Source organism: Hyla sarda, unplaced genomic scaffold (genome assembly GCF_029499605.1).
Source record: "Hyla sarda isolate aHylSar1 unplaced genomic scaffold, aHylSar1.hap1 scaffold_73, whole genome shotgun sequence".
Taxonomy (NCBI): Eukaryota; Metazoa; Chordata; class Amphibia; order Anura; family Hylidae; genus Hyla; species Hyla sarda.
The window spans coordinates 532,672-551,206 of NW_026610751.1; the positions used below are offsets into that span (position 1 = coordinate 532,672).

At 46.9% G+C, this 18,535-nt stretch overlaps 1 protein-coding gene across 1 annotated transcript in view; it reads left to right on the top strand.

Annotated features, from left to right (window-relative positions):
* The first annotated feature begins 773 nt into the window (after positions 1–773).
* Positions 774–18,535, top strand: part of LOC130344686 (V-set domain-containing T-cell activation inhibitor 1-like) — a 106,735-nt gene continuing 88,973 nt past the window's right edge. The window contains exons 1-2 of the mRNA XM_056554466.1: positions 774–779; positions 1,256–1,387. Coding sequence (XP_056410441.1) covers positions 1,308–1,387 — 80 coding nt within the window. The 5' untranslated portion in view covers positions 774–779; positions 1,256–1,307. The remainder of the gene's footprint in view (positions 780–1,255; positions 1,388–18,535) is intronic.

Genomic DNA, 18,535 nt, shown 5'->3' on the forward strand with positions numbered 1-18,535 from the left:
GGAGCCGGTTGTTTCTGTAAGACCAGATGACTTGTGGGGTTGACACCTCTGGAGATAGTTCTTTACTGTAAGACCAGTGGACTTTGTGGGGTAGACACATCTGGAGCTGGTTATCTACTGTAAGAGCAGCAGACTTGAAGGGTAGACACCTCTGGAGCCGGTTGTTTCTGTAAGAGCATTAGACTTGTGGGCTTGACACCTTTTTAGCTGGTCCTTTACTGTAAGACCAGTGGACTTGTGTGGTAGACACAACTGGAGCTGGTTCTCTACTGTAAGAGCAGTGGACTTGAAGGGTAGACACCTCTGGAGCCAGTTGTTTCTGTAAGACCAGAGGACTTGTGGGATGGAGACCTCTGGAGATGGTTCTTTACTGTAAGACCAGTGGACTTGTGTGGTAGACACATCTGGAGCTGGTTCTCTACTGTAAGAGCAGTGGACTTGAAGTGTAGACACCTCTGGAGCCGGTTGTTTCTGTAAGACTTGAGGACTTGTGGGGTGGACACCTCTGGTGCTGGTTCTTTACTGTAAGAGCAGTGGACTTTGTGTGGTAGGCACATCTGGAGCTGGTTCCATACTATAAGAGCAGTGGACTTGAAGGGTAGACACCTCTGGAGCTGGTTCTCTACTGTAAGAGCAGTGGACTTTAAGGGTAGACACCTCTGGAGCCGGTTGTTTCTGTAAGACCAGAGGACTTGTGGGGTGGAGACCTCTGGTGCTGGTTCTTTACTGTAAGAGCAGTGGACTTGTGGGGTGGAGACCTCTGGAGCTGGTTCTTTACTGTAAGAGTGGTTAGTAATATAACCAGTCGTAGCAGTAATAGATGACGACGTTAAGAAAAATAAAATCATTGCTTATGGAAATGGATATGATCCTTGAAGGACACAGAATTTTTCATTTTTATATCAGATAATTTTGTCATCCACACAAATGGGACTATAAGGGACAATACAATGTAACTCAAATGGGACTATAAGGGACAATACAATGTAACTCAAATGGGACTATAAGGGACAATACAATGTAACTCTATGGGGGAGATTTATCAAACCCTGTGCAGAGGAAGAGGGGTGCAGTTGCCCATAGCAACCAATCAGATTGCTTCTTTCATTTTCCACAGGCCTCTTTAGAGGCCTGTGAAAAATGAAAGAAGCAATCTGATTGGTTGCTATGGGCAACTGCACCACTCTCCCTCTGCACAGGATTTGATAAATCTCCCCCTATGTAACTATCTCGTTCTATTATTATGTCATTACAGTAACCAGAAAGAAGACGACTTCTGGCCTGAAATCCTTCAAGGTGGAAAAGAAATGTATTGTCTCCAAGTAAATGAAGATGAAGGGAGACAGGGAGTCAAGATGGTCTGCAATGTGCACCTCAAAATCAAAATGTCAGTATTAAATATATATATAAGAGAGGGCGGTCTCCATATCGGAACATTAGCAATATAACTATAAACATTAAGTTGTCATTAAGTCATTTTATATGGGAAATTATATTAACCCCTTAAGGACGCAGGGTTTTTCCATTTTTGCACTTTATTTTTGCCCTCATCACCTTCTAAAAATCAAAAACTCTTTCAATTTTGCACCTATAGACTCCTATGAGGGCATATATTTTGCGCCACCAATTGTACTTTGTAATGACATCAATCATTTCACCACAAAATTTACTGAGAACCCAGAAAAAAAAAAATATTTGTTGGGCAAAACTTGAAAAAAAAAAAAAAGCCATTTTGTAATTTTTGGGGGCTTCAGATTCTATGCAGGGCACTTTTCAGTAGAAATGACACCATATATTTATTCTGTAGGTCCATACGGTTACAAGGATACCCAAATTATATATTTAGATTTATTTTGCTACTATATTATAACTACATGCCCCAAAATGAGTATGTGTAAAATTCTCCTTTTCTGACTTCTATAACTTTTTTTTTTCGGTATACGGGTGGTGTAAGGGCTCATTTTTTTGTGCTGCGATCTGAAGTTTTTATCGGTACCATGATTGTTTTGATCGGAAGTTTTGATCACTTTTTATAATTTTTTTTTAGGGTATACAAAGTGACCAAAAATATACCATTTTGGAATTTTGCTTTTTTTTTTTTATGTGTGCCCCATTGACCGTGCGGTTTAATGAACATTATATTTTTATAGTTTGGACATTTTCGCACACGGCGATACCACATATGTTTATTTTTATTATGTTTATATATTTTTTATATGGAATTTGGGAAAAGGGGGGTGATTTGAACTTTTAACAAGGAAGGGGTTAATGTGTGTGTTTTTAAACTTTTTTTTTATTTAATTTTTTTACACTTTTAGTCCCCTTAGGGGACTTTTAGAAGGAATTATTAGATTCCTCATACAGATCAATGTGGTTCCATAGTACCACATTGATCTGTGTGCTCTGGGCTCGATTGATACAAGAATCAGCTGGGGGCCGACTGGTATGGTGCGGGCTCGTGTTGGGAGCCCCCGCCATACCTGCTCAACCCCATGGTCTTTAAGGGGTTAAAGGGGAATTCAGATTAGGACATTTATGGGGTCTGCTGTGTCCAATAACAAAAGGATTGTAACACTTCCTGCCCGGTCACCAGATTTATCACCAATCCACCATTTATGGTGCCAGCTTCAGCAAGTGTAACATCTGTGGGCAAATGTGCTGCAGGGATCTATATGTCTCCATGTATCCCAACCTTGGATCCAAGCTAGAGGTGCCCAACCGGGTTCTAGAGCCTCCATGTATCCCAACTGTATCTCATCTTGTATCCAGGCTCAAGGCACCAAACAGGGTACTAGAGCCTCCATGTTTATCAACTGTATCTCATCTTGTATCCAGGCTCAAGGCACCGAACAGGGTACTAGAGCCTCCATGTATCTCAACTGTATCTCATCTTGCATCCAGGCTCAAGGCACCGAACAGGGTACTAGAGCCTCCATGTATCTCAACTGTATCTCATCTTGCATCCAGGCTCAAGGCACCGAACAGGGTACTAGAGCCTCCATGTATCTCAACTGTATCTCATCTTGTATCCAGGCTCAAGGCACCGAACAGGGTACTAGAGCCTCCATGTATCTCAACTGTATCTCATCTTGCATCCAGGCTCAAGGCACCGAACAGGGTACTAGAGCCTCCATGTATCTCAACTGTATCTCATCTTGCATCCAGGCTCAAGGCACCGAACAGGGTACTAGAGCCTCCATGTATCTCAACTGTATCTCATCTTGTATCCAGGCTCAAGGCACCGAACAGGGTACTAGAGCCTCCATGTATCTCAACTGTATCTCATCTTGCATCCAGGCTCAAGGCACCGAACAGGGTACTAGAGCCTCCATGTATCTCAACTGTATCTCATCTTGTATCCAGGCTCAAGGCACCGGACAGGGTACTAGAGCCTCCATGTATCTCAACTGTATCTCATCTTGTATCCAGGCTCAAGGCACCGGACAGGGTACTAGAGCCTCCATGTATCTCAAACATATCTCATCCTGTATTTAGGCAAGAGGACCCCAACAAAGTACTAGAGCCTCCATGTATCCCAACTGTATCTCATCTTATATCCAGGCTAGAGGAGCCCAACAAGGTACTAGAACCTTTATGTATCCCAACTGTATCTGATCCTGTATCCAGACTAGAGGAACCCAACAGGGTACTATAACCTCCATGTTTCCCAACTGTATCTCATCTTATATCCAGGCTACAGGATCCCAACAAGGTACTAGAGCCTCCATGTATCCCAACTGTATCTGACCCTGTATCCAGACTAGAGGAACCCAACAGGGTACTAGAGCCTCCATGTATCCCAACTGTATCTCATCTTATATCCAGGCTACAGGATCTGAACAAGGTACTAGAGCGTCAGTGTATGCCAACTGTATCTGATCCTGTATCCAGACTAGAGGAGTCCAACAAGGTACTAGAGCCTTCATGTATCCCAACTGTATCTGATCTTGTATCCAGACTAGAGGAACCCAACAGGGTACTAGAGCCTCAATGTTTCCCAACTGTATCTGATCTTGTATCCGGACTAGAGGAGTCCAACAAGGTACTAGAGCCTCCATGTATCCCAACTGTATCTGATCTTGTATACAGACTAGAGGAACCCAACAGGGTACTAGAGCCTCCATGTATCCCAACTGTATCTCATCTTATATCCAGGCTACAGCATCCGAACAAGGTACTAGAGCCTCCATGTATCCCAACTGTATCTGATCTTGTATCCAGACTAGAGGAACCCAACAGGGTACTAGAGCCTCCATGTTTCCCAACTGTATCTGATCTTGTATCCGGACTAGAGGAACCCAACAGGGTACTAGAGCCTCCATGTATCCCAACTGTATCTCATCTTATATCCAGGCTACAGGATCCGAACAAGGTACTAGAGAGTCAGTGTATACCAACTGTATCTGATCCTGTATCCAGACTAGAGGAACCCAACAAGGTACTAGAGCCTCCATGTATCCCAACTGTATCTGATCTTGTATCCAGACTAGAGGAACCCAACAGGATACTAGAGCCTCCATGTTTCCCAACTGTATCTGATCTTGTATCCGGACTAGAGGAACCCAACAGGGTACTAGAGCCTCCATGTATCCCAACTGTATCTCATCTTATATCCAGGCTACAGGATCCGAACAAAGTACTAGAGCGTCAGTGTATGCCAACTGTATCTGATCCTGCATCCAGACTAGAGGAACCCAACAGGGTACTAGAGCCTCCATGTATCCCAACTGTATCTGATCTTATATCCAGGCTAGAGGAACCCAACAGGGTACTAGAGCATGTATCCCAACTGTATCTGATGTTATGTCCAGACTAGATGCGCCTACTTATTACCTCATTATAACCTCAGGAGGTTTTGCTTAAATTTTATGATTTAAATAGTTTGTGATTCATCAATGATTTAGATTCGGCCCCGCACTCCCTACAGCGGGTGCAGAACACTTGGCCCAGTGATGTGAGACGTTGGGTGGAGATGTATAATGTTGTCACTGATCACTTATTTTAGAACAGTAATTAGTGATACATGGAGTCCCTGCTCCTCTACGTGTACAAAGCTTACACCCCCCCCCACACACACACACACTCCTGTCTGTGGTCTGGATTGGAGTTTCCCATTATGAGGCTTTAAAGGGGTTCTCCTCCACCATAAGGTGATTTTAGACAGTAATGGACATGCTTAGGAAGGATCTGCGCTTGTCTTGGGGATAAATGGCTATGCTGTGAGATTACCATAACACTGTGGATAGCTTTTTGTGAACTGGTATTTCCTGTTTGACTATTCTTTTTTTGACTACAAATCCAACAATTCCAACTTCCTGCCTCCCACACATGAGCCACCCCACCCATTGAAACATAAATGAGCTGCATTCATTCAAAAGACCTGTGGTTTTCAATCAGGGTGCCCACAGCTGTTGCATTAGTTGCAGATTGATCTCTCTCCCTCCAAGCGATCGCTCCACCCATTGAAGCAGACAGGCTCCCTGTCATCAGGTGACTAGTGATGTCAGGTCTCGGCTGCATTGAAAGCTGGGAAAAATCTGAGACAACAGTCATTTTGTATGCTGGTAAAAATAAATATTGGGGTGAAAATCACAGAAGAATTGTGAGAAAACCGTCACACACAGGTACAGACACTATATTATGAACAACCTTAACTTTACAGCCCCTGTAGCATAGTCAAATAAAAAAACATTCCTGGAATACCCCTTTAACCCCTTCAGAACCAAGCCCATTTTGGCCTTAAGGACCAGAGCGTTTTTTGCACATCTGACCACTGTCCCTTTAAACATTAATAACTCTGGAATGCTTTTAGTTATCATTCTGATTCCGAGATTGTTTTTTCGTGACATATTCTACTTTAACATGGTGGTAAATTTTTGTGGTAACTTGCATCCTTTCCTTGTGAAAAATCCTAAAATTTTATGAAAATTTAGCATTTTTCTAACTTTGAAGCTCTCTGCTTGTAAGGAAAATGGATATTCCAAATAATTATTTTTTTTATTCACATATACAATATGTCTCCTTGATGTTTGCATCATAAAATTGATGAGTTTTTACTTTTGGAAGACACCAGAGGGCTTCAAAGTTCAGCAGCAATTTTCCAATTTTTCACAAAATTTTCAAACTCACTATTTTTCAGGGACCAGTTCAGGTTTGAAGTGGATTTGAAGGATCTTCATATTAGAAATACCCCACAAAAGACCCCATTATAAAAACTGCACCCCCCAAAGTATTCAAAATGACATTCAGTCATCATTTTAACCCTTTAGGTGTTTTATAGGAATAGCAGCAAAGTGAAGGAGAAAATTCACAATCTTCATTTTTTACACTCGCATGTTCTTGTAGACCCAATTTTTGAATTTTTACAAGGGGTAAAAGGAGAAAATGTATACTTATATTTGTAGCTCAATTTCTCTCGAGTAAGCACATACCTCATATGTCTATGTAAAGTGTTCGGCGGGCGCAGTAGAGGGCTCAGAAGGGAAAGAGCGATAAGGGAATTTTGGAGAGTACGTTTTTCTGAAATGGTTTTTGGGGGGCATGTTGCATTTAGGAAGCCCCTATGGTGCCAGGACAGCAAAAAATACCCACATGCCATACCATTTTGGAAACAAGACCCCTTGAGGAACATAACAAGGAATAAAGTGAGCCTTAATACCCCACAGGTGTTTCACGACTTTTGCATATGTAAAAAAAAAAATTATTTATTTTCACTAAAATGTGTGTTTCCCCCCAAATTTCACATTTTTCCAAGGGTTAATAGCAGGAAATACCCCCCAATATTTGTTTTTTTTTTCAATTCTTTATTTTCGAGTATTACAATACAACAGAACATACAAATGTAATACGAAGTACATTACATAATGCTAATCAAGAAGAAAGAAAAGGAGAGTAAAGCAGGATAAAGGGGTTGTGTGGGCTAGGCCCCAGGCAACAATTAAAAAGACCATTGTGTTCCTGTGTTGATGTATCATTATAAAATCAATAAGATAAATCTATCAAGAGAAGTATTGGCCAACATCCACTCAGGACATACAGAAAACAGAAGGAAAGACATGTCTATCGGCATCCAATAAGTTTGAGGTATTGTCACCTAGGAGCCCAGTTAATTAGGTTGAACTGTAATATGAGTATGGTACTGAACACAATAGGACCAATGATCATGGGTACAGTGTGTCAGAGTACTGATAAAGAAGAAAGAAAGATGAGAAATGAAAAGGCTTAGAAATACTCCAAGGTGGGAGGCAGAAGAAAGAGAAAATAGAGAGAAAGAGAGACAAGTGGAGGAGAAAGAATAGATACAAAGTTTTTGGACGTGGGTGGGGAGGTGAGGAAGGGGGGGGGAAGAGTGGGTTGGGAAAGAGGGGGGGGGGAGTTGTCTATGTGGTCATTTGCTGGAACCCAGTTGCGAGAGATCAGTGTTAGCATCACGAAAACCCAGCCAAGGAGCCCATATACTCCAGTATCTGTCATGTGAGCGATCACTCCAACTGGAGAGCTCCTCCATTCTACACAACTGGGAAACTTTAGAGATCCACTGTTGAACTGTAGGAGGCGTTTCATCTAACCAATGTAGTGGGACTAATGCCTTGGCTGCAGTTAGCAAATGTGCAATCAAAGATCTCTTCGACAAGGGGCAATCCCTAGTCGATAAGCCCAAAAGAACCACCTCGGGTGAGAGAGGGACATGCCTTCCCACTACTTTGTCTATGATGAGATTTACCTCATTCCAATAAGACGTTATCTTGGGACACGACCACCAGATGTGAGACAAAGAGCCCACGCCCCCATGGCATCTCCAGCATGTAGGGGAAGCACTCAGACCCCAATGGTATAATAACTCAGGCGTCCTATACCATCTGGCTACCAGTTTAAAATGACCTTCTTGTAGCTTGACGCACCTAGAGAAGCCATGGGAGCCTGTTAGAATGGATTTCCTCTCTTGGTCCGTGAACTTGCGTCCCAACTCCTCCTCCCAGGATCCCAAGTACAACGGGTCAGAAGTTTGCCTCTCATCTCTCAAGCATGCGTTAAATGTGGAAAATTTTGGCTTGCAGTTCGGTGAAAGTTGCATCAACTTATCTATCCAGGTCGGGTTTTCACCAATGACATACACCTTTAGGAATTCAGCACACGTTCTCTGAGCATATGAAGATGTAGAAAGTTAGTTTTAAGGTGTGGAACTATCGTGGATAGTGTCTCAACTGTGGGTGGTTGGTTTCTGGCACAAAGGGTTTTGACAGGGACATGTTGAAAGTGGGACCACAAGTCGTCTGCCTCTTGTGTGTCAGGGTGAGCTGCATAGGGAATCAGGGAACTTGGAAAGCATGGAGAAATCGGTGTTTTTCCGTGGTTTCCTCGTGTTGTGCCTTTATCATAAGCCTTTTTAATAGTGAGTGTACCTTTCAACAGTGGGTTATTAATATGTGAGAGGGAACGGCGTGTAGGCAGCCAGACATGACGATCCACCCCATAGCCCCGGGAAGCCATTTGGGAGCATTCAAGTTCCGAGCTTCCCAGCAAGCTAGTTCTAGTAGAGATCTCAACCCACCTGTGAATATGGTTAGCTGTATAAAGCATAGTAATGTCTGGCATACCTATGCCACCGCTCCTCTTAGATCTAGTGAGAAGGGAATGTGCTAAACGTGGGCGCTTCCCTGACCAAAGGAAAGCTCCAAAGAGCCGTTTCCACTGCATGAGATACCATTTAGGTAGTTCTATGGGTACCATGCGTAGTAAGTAGAGTATGGACGGTACAATGTATGTCTGTAGGAGGTTGCGTCGCCCCACCCATGAAAGAAAGGGTAACTTATAGGAGTCAATCTTATTCTTCATTTTAGTCAGTAAGGGTATATAGTTAAGGTCAAACAAATTGCTCAGCGACGAGGGAAGAACTATGCCCAGGTATGTGATGTGTTTAGATGGCCATCTGTAAGACGAGGAAGATTGTAGACTCGAAGCTACATGGGGGGGAATCGTGATGTTCAGTATCTCCGACTTACTATAATTTACTTTGAAATTGGATAGGGTACCATATTCTTCAATAACGCCTTGAACACGAGGCAGAGCTTCAATAGGATTAGTGATCATTATGAGTAGATCATCGGCGAATGCTGCCGTGAGATGAGTCCTATCCCCTATTTGTAATCCCCTAATCGCCTCATCCTGCCTCAAGGCCTGGAGAAGAGTCTCCATCACGAGGACGTACAGTGACGGCGATAGGGGGCACCCTTGTCGCGTCCCATTACATATGGGGAAAGATTCAGAAAGAGTGCCATTGACCCTAACCCGAGCGCTGGGTTCACTATATAAGGACATGATAGCTCGGATGAAGCGATCAGGGATGCGGTATTTAGCTAACACCTTGGTCATGTAGTCCCATGCTACCCTATCGAACGCCTTCTCAGCATCTGTGCCGAGAAGGAGTAGGGGGATCTTTTTTTGTGTGGCATAGTGGATAGCGTGCATAACTCGTAATGCGTTATGTTTCCCCTCCCTGCCCCTCACAAAACCAGTCTGGTCTACATGAATAAGGCCAGGGAGGAGGGGGCGAAGTCTCATGGACAGCAGCTTAGCCCAGATCTTTAGGTCCATATTCAAGAGTGAAATGGGCCTATAACTCGAGCACAATAGGGGATCTTTACCTTCTTTTGGTAGAATAGTGATATGTGCCTCTAGAGATTGGTGTGGCAAATGGGTGCCTCCAAGTAACGCGTTGCACCACTGAGTGAGCCGAGGCAGCAAGACTGCGCCCAACTTTTTATAGTATTGTAAGCTCAAGCCATCCGGTCCTGGGCTCTTCCCTATGGGGAAGGACTTTATTACTGCCTCAACTTCTTCAGTAGTGCAAGGCTTCAGCAATGTCTCCCCTTCTAGTGTGGTGAGGGTAGGTAAATTCAATCGATCCAAGAAAGTTTGGATTGCCTGCGTGCGTGGCGATGGTGTGGGGTTATTTGGGTGTATGTTATAAAGAGAATAGTAGAAGTCCCGGAATGCCGTTGCCATAGGGCCAGTATCCACGTGTTGGGTACCATCCTGCTCCACAATCCTATCAATGTGTGTTTTCTCTCTACGTTTTTTGATCATGGCCGACATGAGTCGTCCCCCTTTATTCCCATGTAAAAAGAATTTTTGTTGAAAACGTATGACCTGGTCGCTATGCTGTTTTGACAATATGTCTTTTAGTTGTTCCCTAAGGGAGGTCAAAGTCGTGTAGTTTCCGTCAACATCGGAATTCCCAGTTAACTGAGAGGAAGACTTTTCCATGGCAGTAATGTCTGCCAGTAATTGAGTGATCCGCGCCGTCCTTTCCCTCTTTACTTTGGAGCCCAGCGATATGAGGAGACCCCTCACATAGGCCTTATGGGCTTCCCAAGTGATTGTAGAGGAGACATCTTGTGTGGTATTTATGTCAAAGTATTCAGTTATTTGAGACGAGAGCTTAGCAAGTTCTATGTTGTCAGATAGCAACGACTCATTCAGTCGCCATGTCCTGGTCCTATTGGGTATGTGCGGTAGGGCGAGATTTGCATGTACTGGGGCATGGTCAGATAATGTCCGCGATCCTATGTCGGACGATTGGATCGTGGTAAGTAGGCTATGATGACAGAAGATGTAGTCCAGTCGGTGAGAGGTCTTATGGGGCGCAGAGTAGAATGTGTATGTCCGTTCCGTCGGGTGCATCGCTCGCCACACATCAGTCAGTTCCATGTCATGTAGTCGATTGCGAAGTGTGCGGATAGCAAGGCTTGAGGTGTAGGTGTTAGTAGACGAAGTGTCGAGAGATGGATCTAGTGGGAGGTTTAAGTCTGCACCAAGTATTATGGGGCCTTCAGCAAAGGACCTCAACTTATCAAGGGTTTTTAACAACCAGGGAACCTGTTTTTTGTTAGGGGTGTACAATGAGGCTAAGGTGTATGTCATGGATCCAACCTTACCTTTAACAAATAAAGACCTGCCATCTCCTCCGTCATGGACAGCGATTAAAGTGAATGGAACATCCTTCTGTATTGCGATAGTAACCCCACGGGAGGAGGAGTTGGAGCTGCAACTGTGGAACCAATGCAAGAAGTTAGTAGTGGGTAGTTTAGGGACCCTTCCCTGTTTGAAATGAGTCTCCTGTAAAAAAAGGAAGTCAACCCTTTCTCTAGATAGCAACGTGAAGATGCTATGTCTCTTGCATGGTGAGTTGAACCCTTTCAAGTTATACGTGAGGAATTTTAGTGTGTTCATTGGAGAAGAAATCTACAGTTTCTTCAGGTGATTAGGGTATCTATCGACCCGGGGAGGATGTTGGGTATGTGGGTAGGGAGGTGGGAGTAGGGTAGGATGTTGAGGATAGTATTGGGTGGGTGTGAGTAAGAGAGTGGAGAATGAGGAAAGGAGGAAAGAGAAAAGTAAGGACAGAGGAAGAATACAGTAAGACAAGCGGTCCTTTCTAGAGAGGTGGGACCGTGATAGTGATAAAATTAGAACTGAACAATGAATTATCAGCCAAGGCCAAAAATTCAATTGGGTGGGAGACGGAGGGATTCCTGAACCGACAGCCGGTCCTAGGCCGACCGTGAATCTTTCTGCTTACATATAAACTTAATAAAACAACGGCATACGATGAAAAGTATCAAAGAAACATCTGCCTACAACTAATGTTGGGCTACTGTAACTCCGTGGGGACCATCGCTAGGAGTAGCCCCTGAGGTGCGTGCAGTGACCATGCAGTGGCCTATGGTCACCGGGGGGGGGGGGGGGGGGGGGAGTGGGGGAGGGGGGGGGGTCGAGTAACGGAGAGGAATGGGGGGGAAAGGTTGGTGGGGGAGGGGAGGAGGTGAAAATAGGGGAGGGGGGGGGATGGAGGGGGGGGGATGAGGGGGGGGGGTGACGGGGGGGGAGAACAGGGGAGGAGGGGGGGGGGGGGGACAGGGGCTAGGGCCGTCAGGCTCGCAAGTGGTCAGTTATACATAATATAGAGAAAACAATAAACATTTAGCATAGCAATATAAAACATTCACAATGTGGACTTCCTCAGAAAGTCTCCCATAGCAACTTTAGTCAGGTATGAGGGACCTCAGTATATTGATCACATCGATCACAGGATGAACAGGAACATTTCCCCATCGGGTCCTGTACTAATAAGCAGTTGACTAGTGCCCTAAATCCTCTATAGGAAGCTTGAGCAGTCCTGTGGGTACTGATGGATGGTAGCATTTATGTGAATCAGCGAAAGTCCACATCGCGATGGTAGGCAACATAATAAAAATGACTTATGGGAGTCCAGGAACATCGAAGCTGGCATGAGATCTCAACCCCTGCAGTCCATCCCAATCCCCCCTGCCCCTCCGAGATGGTGCCGCCCGGGTACATCACAGCAGCCACATCATTCCAGTAAAGCCACTCTAGCCAGAGGGGTAAAAAAGGGATATACCTACTAACCGTAAGAGTCCGGTATGTATCTTGAGAAAGTAGGAAGCTACTGATCAGTCCACCGGAGAACGGTACCTTAATGCAGGGAGTTGTAAAACTAGAGCAAATGTCCCCATCTGTGATCTTCAGGTAGAGGAGCAGTCAGATCTCTGGTGAGCCTTTTGTTGCTTCTTCTGCTTGGGAGACTTGAAGCGTTCCACTTTCGACCACTGCGACATCTTGGGTAAGGCAGGTAGTGTGTGGCTGAGCTGTACCGGTAGCCACGACGGGACCTCAATCTTTTCAATTCCCAAGAAAGGCCACAACTTCTCCAGCTCATCAGGATCGCGTATAGCAAGACGTCTTCCATCATTCAGCACCGAGAGGCCAAAAGGATACAGCCAGGTATAGGGTGCGTTGATCTCCCTGAGACGTTGAAGCAGGGGGTTCAGTAGTCGGCGTTTAGCCAGTGTAGATGGTGCAATGTCCTGAAATAATTTCACCGCCACACCCTCGTGGAGTATGGAGTCGGCTTCTCTGTTTGCCTTCAGGATCGCAGCCGTATCCAGGTAGCTAAGAAGGCCGCATATGACATCTCTGGGTGGTTCGGACGGTTTCGGTTTAGGCCTCAGCGCTCTATGTACTCTCTCTATGATCACCTCTTCGGCCCTCTCGCTCCCCAGCAAGGATGCGAAAATCTGGAGGGTCACTGCTGGTAGGGAGTCCGCCGCGAACGTCTCCGGAACCCCTTTTATTCTGATATTCCGGCGCCTGCTGCGATTCTCCTGATCTTCAAGGAGCAAGAGTGCCCTATTAAGCTGGGTTTCTTGTGCCCTTAGGTGGTGAGAAGCAGAGTCGCAGAAAGAGACAGTGTCGGTGAGTACATTTTCTAGGTGTTCGGTGCGATAGCCCACCTGTTTCACATCTGTCTTGATCTCCACGAGTTCCTGTAGTAGCGGCGCCATTGCTGCTTGTATGGCTTTAGTCACTGCTTGTTGCACCGTCTTCCTTATGAGGGCCTTAGTGACCGACAGTCGCGTGTCTTCTCCACCAGAGTCGTTGAGGGTCCCTGGGAGGCTTTCCCTATCGGACCCGTCCTCTTTCTCAGCATCGCTAACAAGTGCGGCGGTCGGCGCCATCTTGTAGGGCCTTGCCGGGCTCTGCTCCGGTTTTCTTTTCAGAAATGCGGCCATGTCCGATTGATTATTTCGGGTCTTGGTCGGTCCAGGAGTGGTACCGGACTTTGTGTCATCATGTTTGCCCATTTTGGCAGGTATTTGTGAGCCGTGTAGGTCAGCTTAGGACTTAGGCTGTGGAGAGCAGCGCGTTCATGCGGCCATCCAGCTCAGCGGTCAGGCTCCGCCCCCCTACCCCCCAATATTTGTAACCCCTTCTCTTCTGAGTATGGAGGTATCCCATAAATTGACCTGAAGTGCACTATGGGCGAACTACAATGCTCAGAAGAGAAGGAGTCATATTTGGCTTTTTGAGAGCAAATTTTGCTCGGGGGGCATGTCGCATTTAGGAAGCCCCTATGGTGCCAGAACAGCAAAAAAAAAAAAACACATGGCATACCATTTTGGAAACGAGACCCCTTGAGGAACGTAACAAGGTGTACAGTGAGCATTTGCCCCCCACTGGTGTCTGACAGATCTTTGGAACAGTGGGCTGTACAAGTTTTCATTTTCATGGACCACTGTTCCAAAGATCCGTATTACATTCCGTGAGGGGTGTCATTTCCGAAATGGGGTCACATGTGGGGTTTTGTTTTTTTTGCGTTTGTCAAAACCGCTGTAACAATCAGCCACCCCTGTGCAAATCACCTCAAATGTACATGGTGCGCTCTCCCTTCTGGGCCTTGTTGTGCGCCCCCAGATCACTTTGCGCCCACATATGGGGTATCTCTGTAGTCGGGAGTAATTGCGTTACAAATTTTGGGGGGCTTTTTTCCCTTTTACCTCTTGTGAAAATGTAAAGTATAGGGCAACATCAGCATGTTAGTGTAAAAAATAAAAAAAATTTACACTAACATTCTGGTGTAGACCCCAACATTTCCTTTTCATGAAGGGTTAAAGAAGAAAAAGCCCCCCAAACCTTGTAACGCAATTTCTCCCGAGTACGGCGATACCCCATATGTGGCCCTAAAATGTTGCCTTGAAATACGACAGGGCTCCAAAGTGAGAGAGCGCCATGCGCATTTGAGGCCTAAATTAGGGATTTGCATAGGGGTGGACATAGGGGTATTCTACGCCAGTGATTCCCAAATAGGGTGCCTCCAGCTGTTGCAAAACTCCCAGCATGCGTGGACAGTCAATGGCTGTCCGACAATACTGGGAGTTGTTGTTTTTCAACAGCTGGAGGCTCTGCTTTGGAAACAGTGGCGTACCGGACGTTCTTATTGGGGGAGGGGGGCTGTGTAGGGGTATGTGTATATGTAGTGTTTTTAACTTTTTATTTTATTTTGTGTAGGTGTAGTGTAGTGTTTTTAGGGTACAGTCACATGGGCGGGGGATTACAGCGAGTTTCCCGGCGCAAAATTTGCTGTATCTCAAGATGTGAGAAACCCACTGTAAAAGCCTCGCCCATGTGAATGTACCCTGTACATTCACAGGGGGGGGGGGGGGGGGGGGGGTGCACCAGCTGTTGCAAAACCACAACTCCCAGCATGCATGGTCTGTTAGTGCATGCTGGGAGTTATAGTTTTGCAACAGCTGGAGGCACACAGGTTAGGAAACACTGAGTTAGAAACAGACATTGTTTCCCAACCAGTGTGTCTCCAGTTGTTGCAAAACTACAACTCCCAGCATGCCCAGACTGCTGAAGGGCATGCTGGGAGTTGTAGTTCGGCAACATCTGAAGGGCCAAATGTTGCTGAACTAAAACTACCAGCATGCCTGGACAGTCAGTGCATACTGGGAGTTGTAGTTTTGCAACAGCTGGAAGAGCACAGATTGGAGACCATTATACAATGGTCTCCAAACTGGGGCCCTCCAGATGTTGCAAAACTACAACTCCCAGCATGCATGGTCTGTTAGTGCATGCTGGGAGTTATAGTTTTGCAACAGCTGGAGGCACACAGGTTAGGAAACACTGAGTTAGAAACAATGTTTCCCAACCAGTGTGTCTCCAGCTGTTGCAAAACTACAACTCGCAGCATGCCCAGACAGCCAAAGGCTGTCTAGGCATGCTGGGAGTTGTAGTTTTCAGACTCCTAGAAGCAGCAGTGAAGATCTTCACTGCTGCTTCTGAGGACCATATACTTACCTGCCGGTCCCGTCGCTGCTCGTCCACGTGGCCGGTCCTGCCGCTGCTCCTCGGTCCCGCCAGGTAAGGCCGCCGGTCCCCTGATGTTCCCCCCCTATGCCGCAGGTCCCCGTGAGCCCCCGCAGCCATTGTCCCCCGTTCTGCCCGACTTCCAGGGGCGGGCAGTGCGGGGGATCTGAACTTTCACCCCAGATCACTGTGATTGGTCCACAGGGACCAATCACAGTGATCGCTGACCAGGACCATCAATGGATGGGAAGCAGAAGTTGTCCCCTGCTGGAAACAGCGGGACTTCTGCCAGTTAACCCGTGCGATGCTGCGCATCGCCGGGTTAACTGAATGTCATTTATAAACGCCAGGATGCGCGAACGCACTGCACAACCCGGCGTTTATATATGACATTCTGCGGGAAGGGGTTAATGATCACAAAGTAGTCTCTATCTGCAGTCGGCCGGACTTTCACTGTATTTGCTCCGCAACCAGATTCACCCAGTGATGACAAAAAGTTCTGATGCAGTTGAATCCGGTTTGAGTCCTGTAGGTGTGGGTTTAGACTGGTTACTGAGATGTGTTATTGGCTTTGTAGTTTTGAAGCCGTTTTACTAGTTTTTAGCTTAGTCTTGTGTTCTGCCTGAACTTATGGTGGATTTTATCCGATCTTTTTGCTTCGGTTCTTAGGCTGCTGTCACTATCCTAAAATCCTGCTGCTTATTTCCCTAATATATCTGCTTGTTGCTACTTTTCTTTCCTGCCGTTGTATATAGAGCTGGTTCCCTGTATGTTTGTTATATTGCTAAAGGGGTACCCCTGCCCTAAGACATCTTATCCCGCCACTGGGGACCCCCGCAATCTTGCATTTGGCACCCACCTCTTTGAGCTGTGCGCCACGCTGCCAGCTTACTAACTGCCGGGTGCCGACCACGGGTGACGTCACGACACCGCCCCCCGCTATACAAGTCTATGGGAGGGGGCGTCACGCCCCCTCCCATAGACTTGCATAGCGGGGGCGGGACGCGACGTCACATGGGGCGGTGTCGTGATGTCGCGATACTCCAGCCCCGTGGCCATCATGCCTCCTCCCATAGACTTGCATAGCGGGGCCGGGACGCGACGTCACATGGGGCGGTGTCGTGATGTCACGATACTCCACCCCCGTGGCCATCATGCCTCCTCCCATAGACTTGAATAGCGGGGGCGGGACATGATGTCACATGGGGCGGAGTCGTGATGTCACGATACTCCAGCCCCATGGCCGTCATGCCTCCTCCCATAGACTTGCATAACGGGGGCAGGACGTGATGTCACACGGGGCGGAGTCATGATGTCACGATACTCCAGCCCCGTGGCCGTCACGCCCCCTCACATAGACTTGCATAGTGGGGGCGGGACATGATGTCACACCGGGGCGGAGTCGTGATGTCACAATACTCCTACCCCGGGGTTGTCCCGCCCCCTCCGATAGACTTGCTTAGCGGGGGCGGGACGTGACGTCACATGGGGCGGAGTCGTGATGTCACGATACTCCAGCCCCGTGGCCGTCATGCGTCCTCCCATAGACTTGCATAGCGGGGGCAGGATGTGACATCACATGGGGCGGAGTCGTGATGTCACGATACTCCAGCCCCGTGGCCGTCATGCCTCCTCCCATAGACTTGCATAACGGGGGCAGGACGTGACGTCACACGGGGCGGAGTCATGATGTCACGATACTCCAGCCCCGTGGCCGTCACGCCCCCTCACATAGACTTGCATAGTGGGGGCGGGACATGATGTCACACCGGGGCAGAGTCGTGATGTCACAATACTCCGGCCCCGTGGTTGTCCCGCCCCCTCCCATAGACTTGCTTAGCGGGGGCGGGACGTGACGTCACATGGGGCGGAGTCGTGATGTCACGATACTCCAGCCCCGTGGCCGTCATGCCTCCTCCCATAGACTTGCATAACGGGGGCAGGACGTGATGTCACACGGGGCGGAGTCATGATGTCACGATACTCCAGCCCCGTGGCTGTCACGCCCCCTCACATAGACTTGCATAGTGGGGGCGGGACATGATGTCACACCGGGGCAGAGTCGTGATGTCACAATACTCCGGCCCCGTGGTTGTCCCTCCCCCTCCCATAGACTTGCATAGCGGGGGAGGGAAGTGACATCACATGGGGCGGAGTCATAACCCAGCAGTTTGTGAGCTGGCAGTGCGGCATGCAGCTCAAAGAGGTGGGTGCCAAATGCAAGATTGCAGGGGTCTCCAGCAGTGGGACCCCCTTGGTCAGACATCTTATCCCCTATCCTTTGGATAGGGGATAAGATGTCTTAGGGCTGGAGTACCCCTTTAACCCTTTGATTTAGATTACCAACCTGGTCTCCCTGACCATTGTGCAGTTCCATTTATTGTTTTAATTTATCAAACCCCTTACATTATAGTCCAGTAGAGGGACCATCACCCAGTTGTAGAACTTCTCCTTAGGGCGGTTATGCAAGTAGGCAGGGAAAAGGGGTTCTGGGTGAGCTCAGTCTTCCCTGCACTGCAAGTGCACTGCATAGAAACAGAAGCCCCCAGGTTTGTGGTGAAATTATTGATGTCGTTACAAAGTATTATTTCTGGCACAAAAAGAAAGCCCTTATATGGGTCTGTAGGAGGGAAATTGAAAACTTTATGATTTTTAGAAGGTAAGGCAAAAAACAATGCAAGAATAAAAAAATCGGTGGTCCTTAAGGGGTTAAGGTTATATCTTTTAATGACCAACAAAAATAAATCCAACAATGTGATACGATCATCTTCCAATCCTGCTCTGGGTTCTTTTTCCGGCACAGGATGAAAAATATCTGTAGATACTAAACTTGTTTATATTAACACAACCTGCAGTCAGGGAC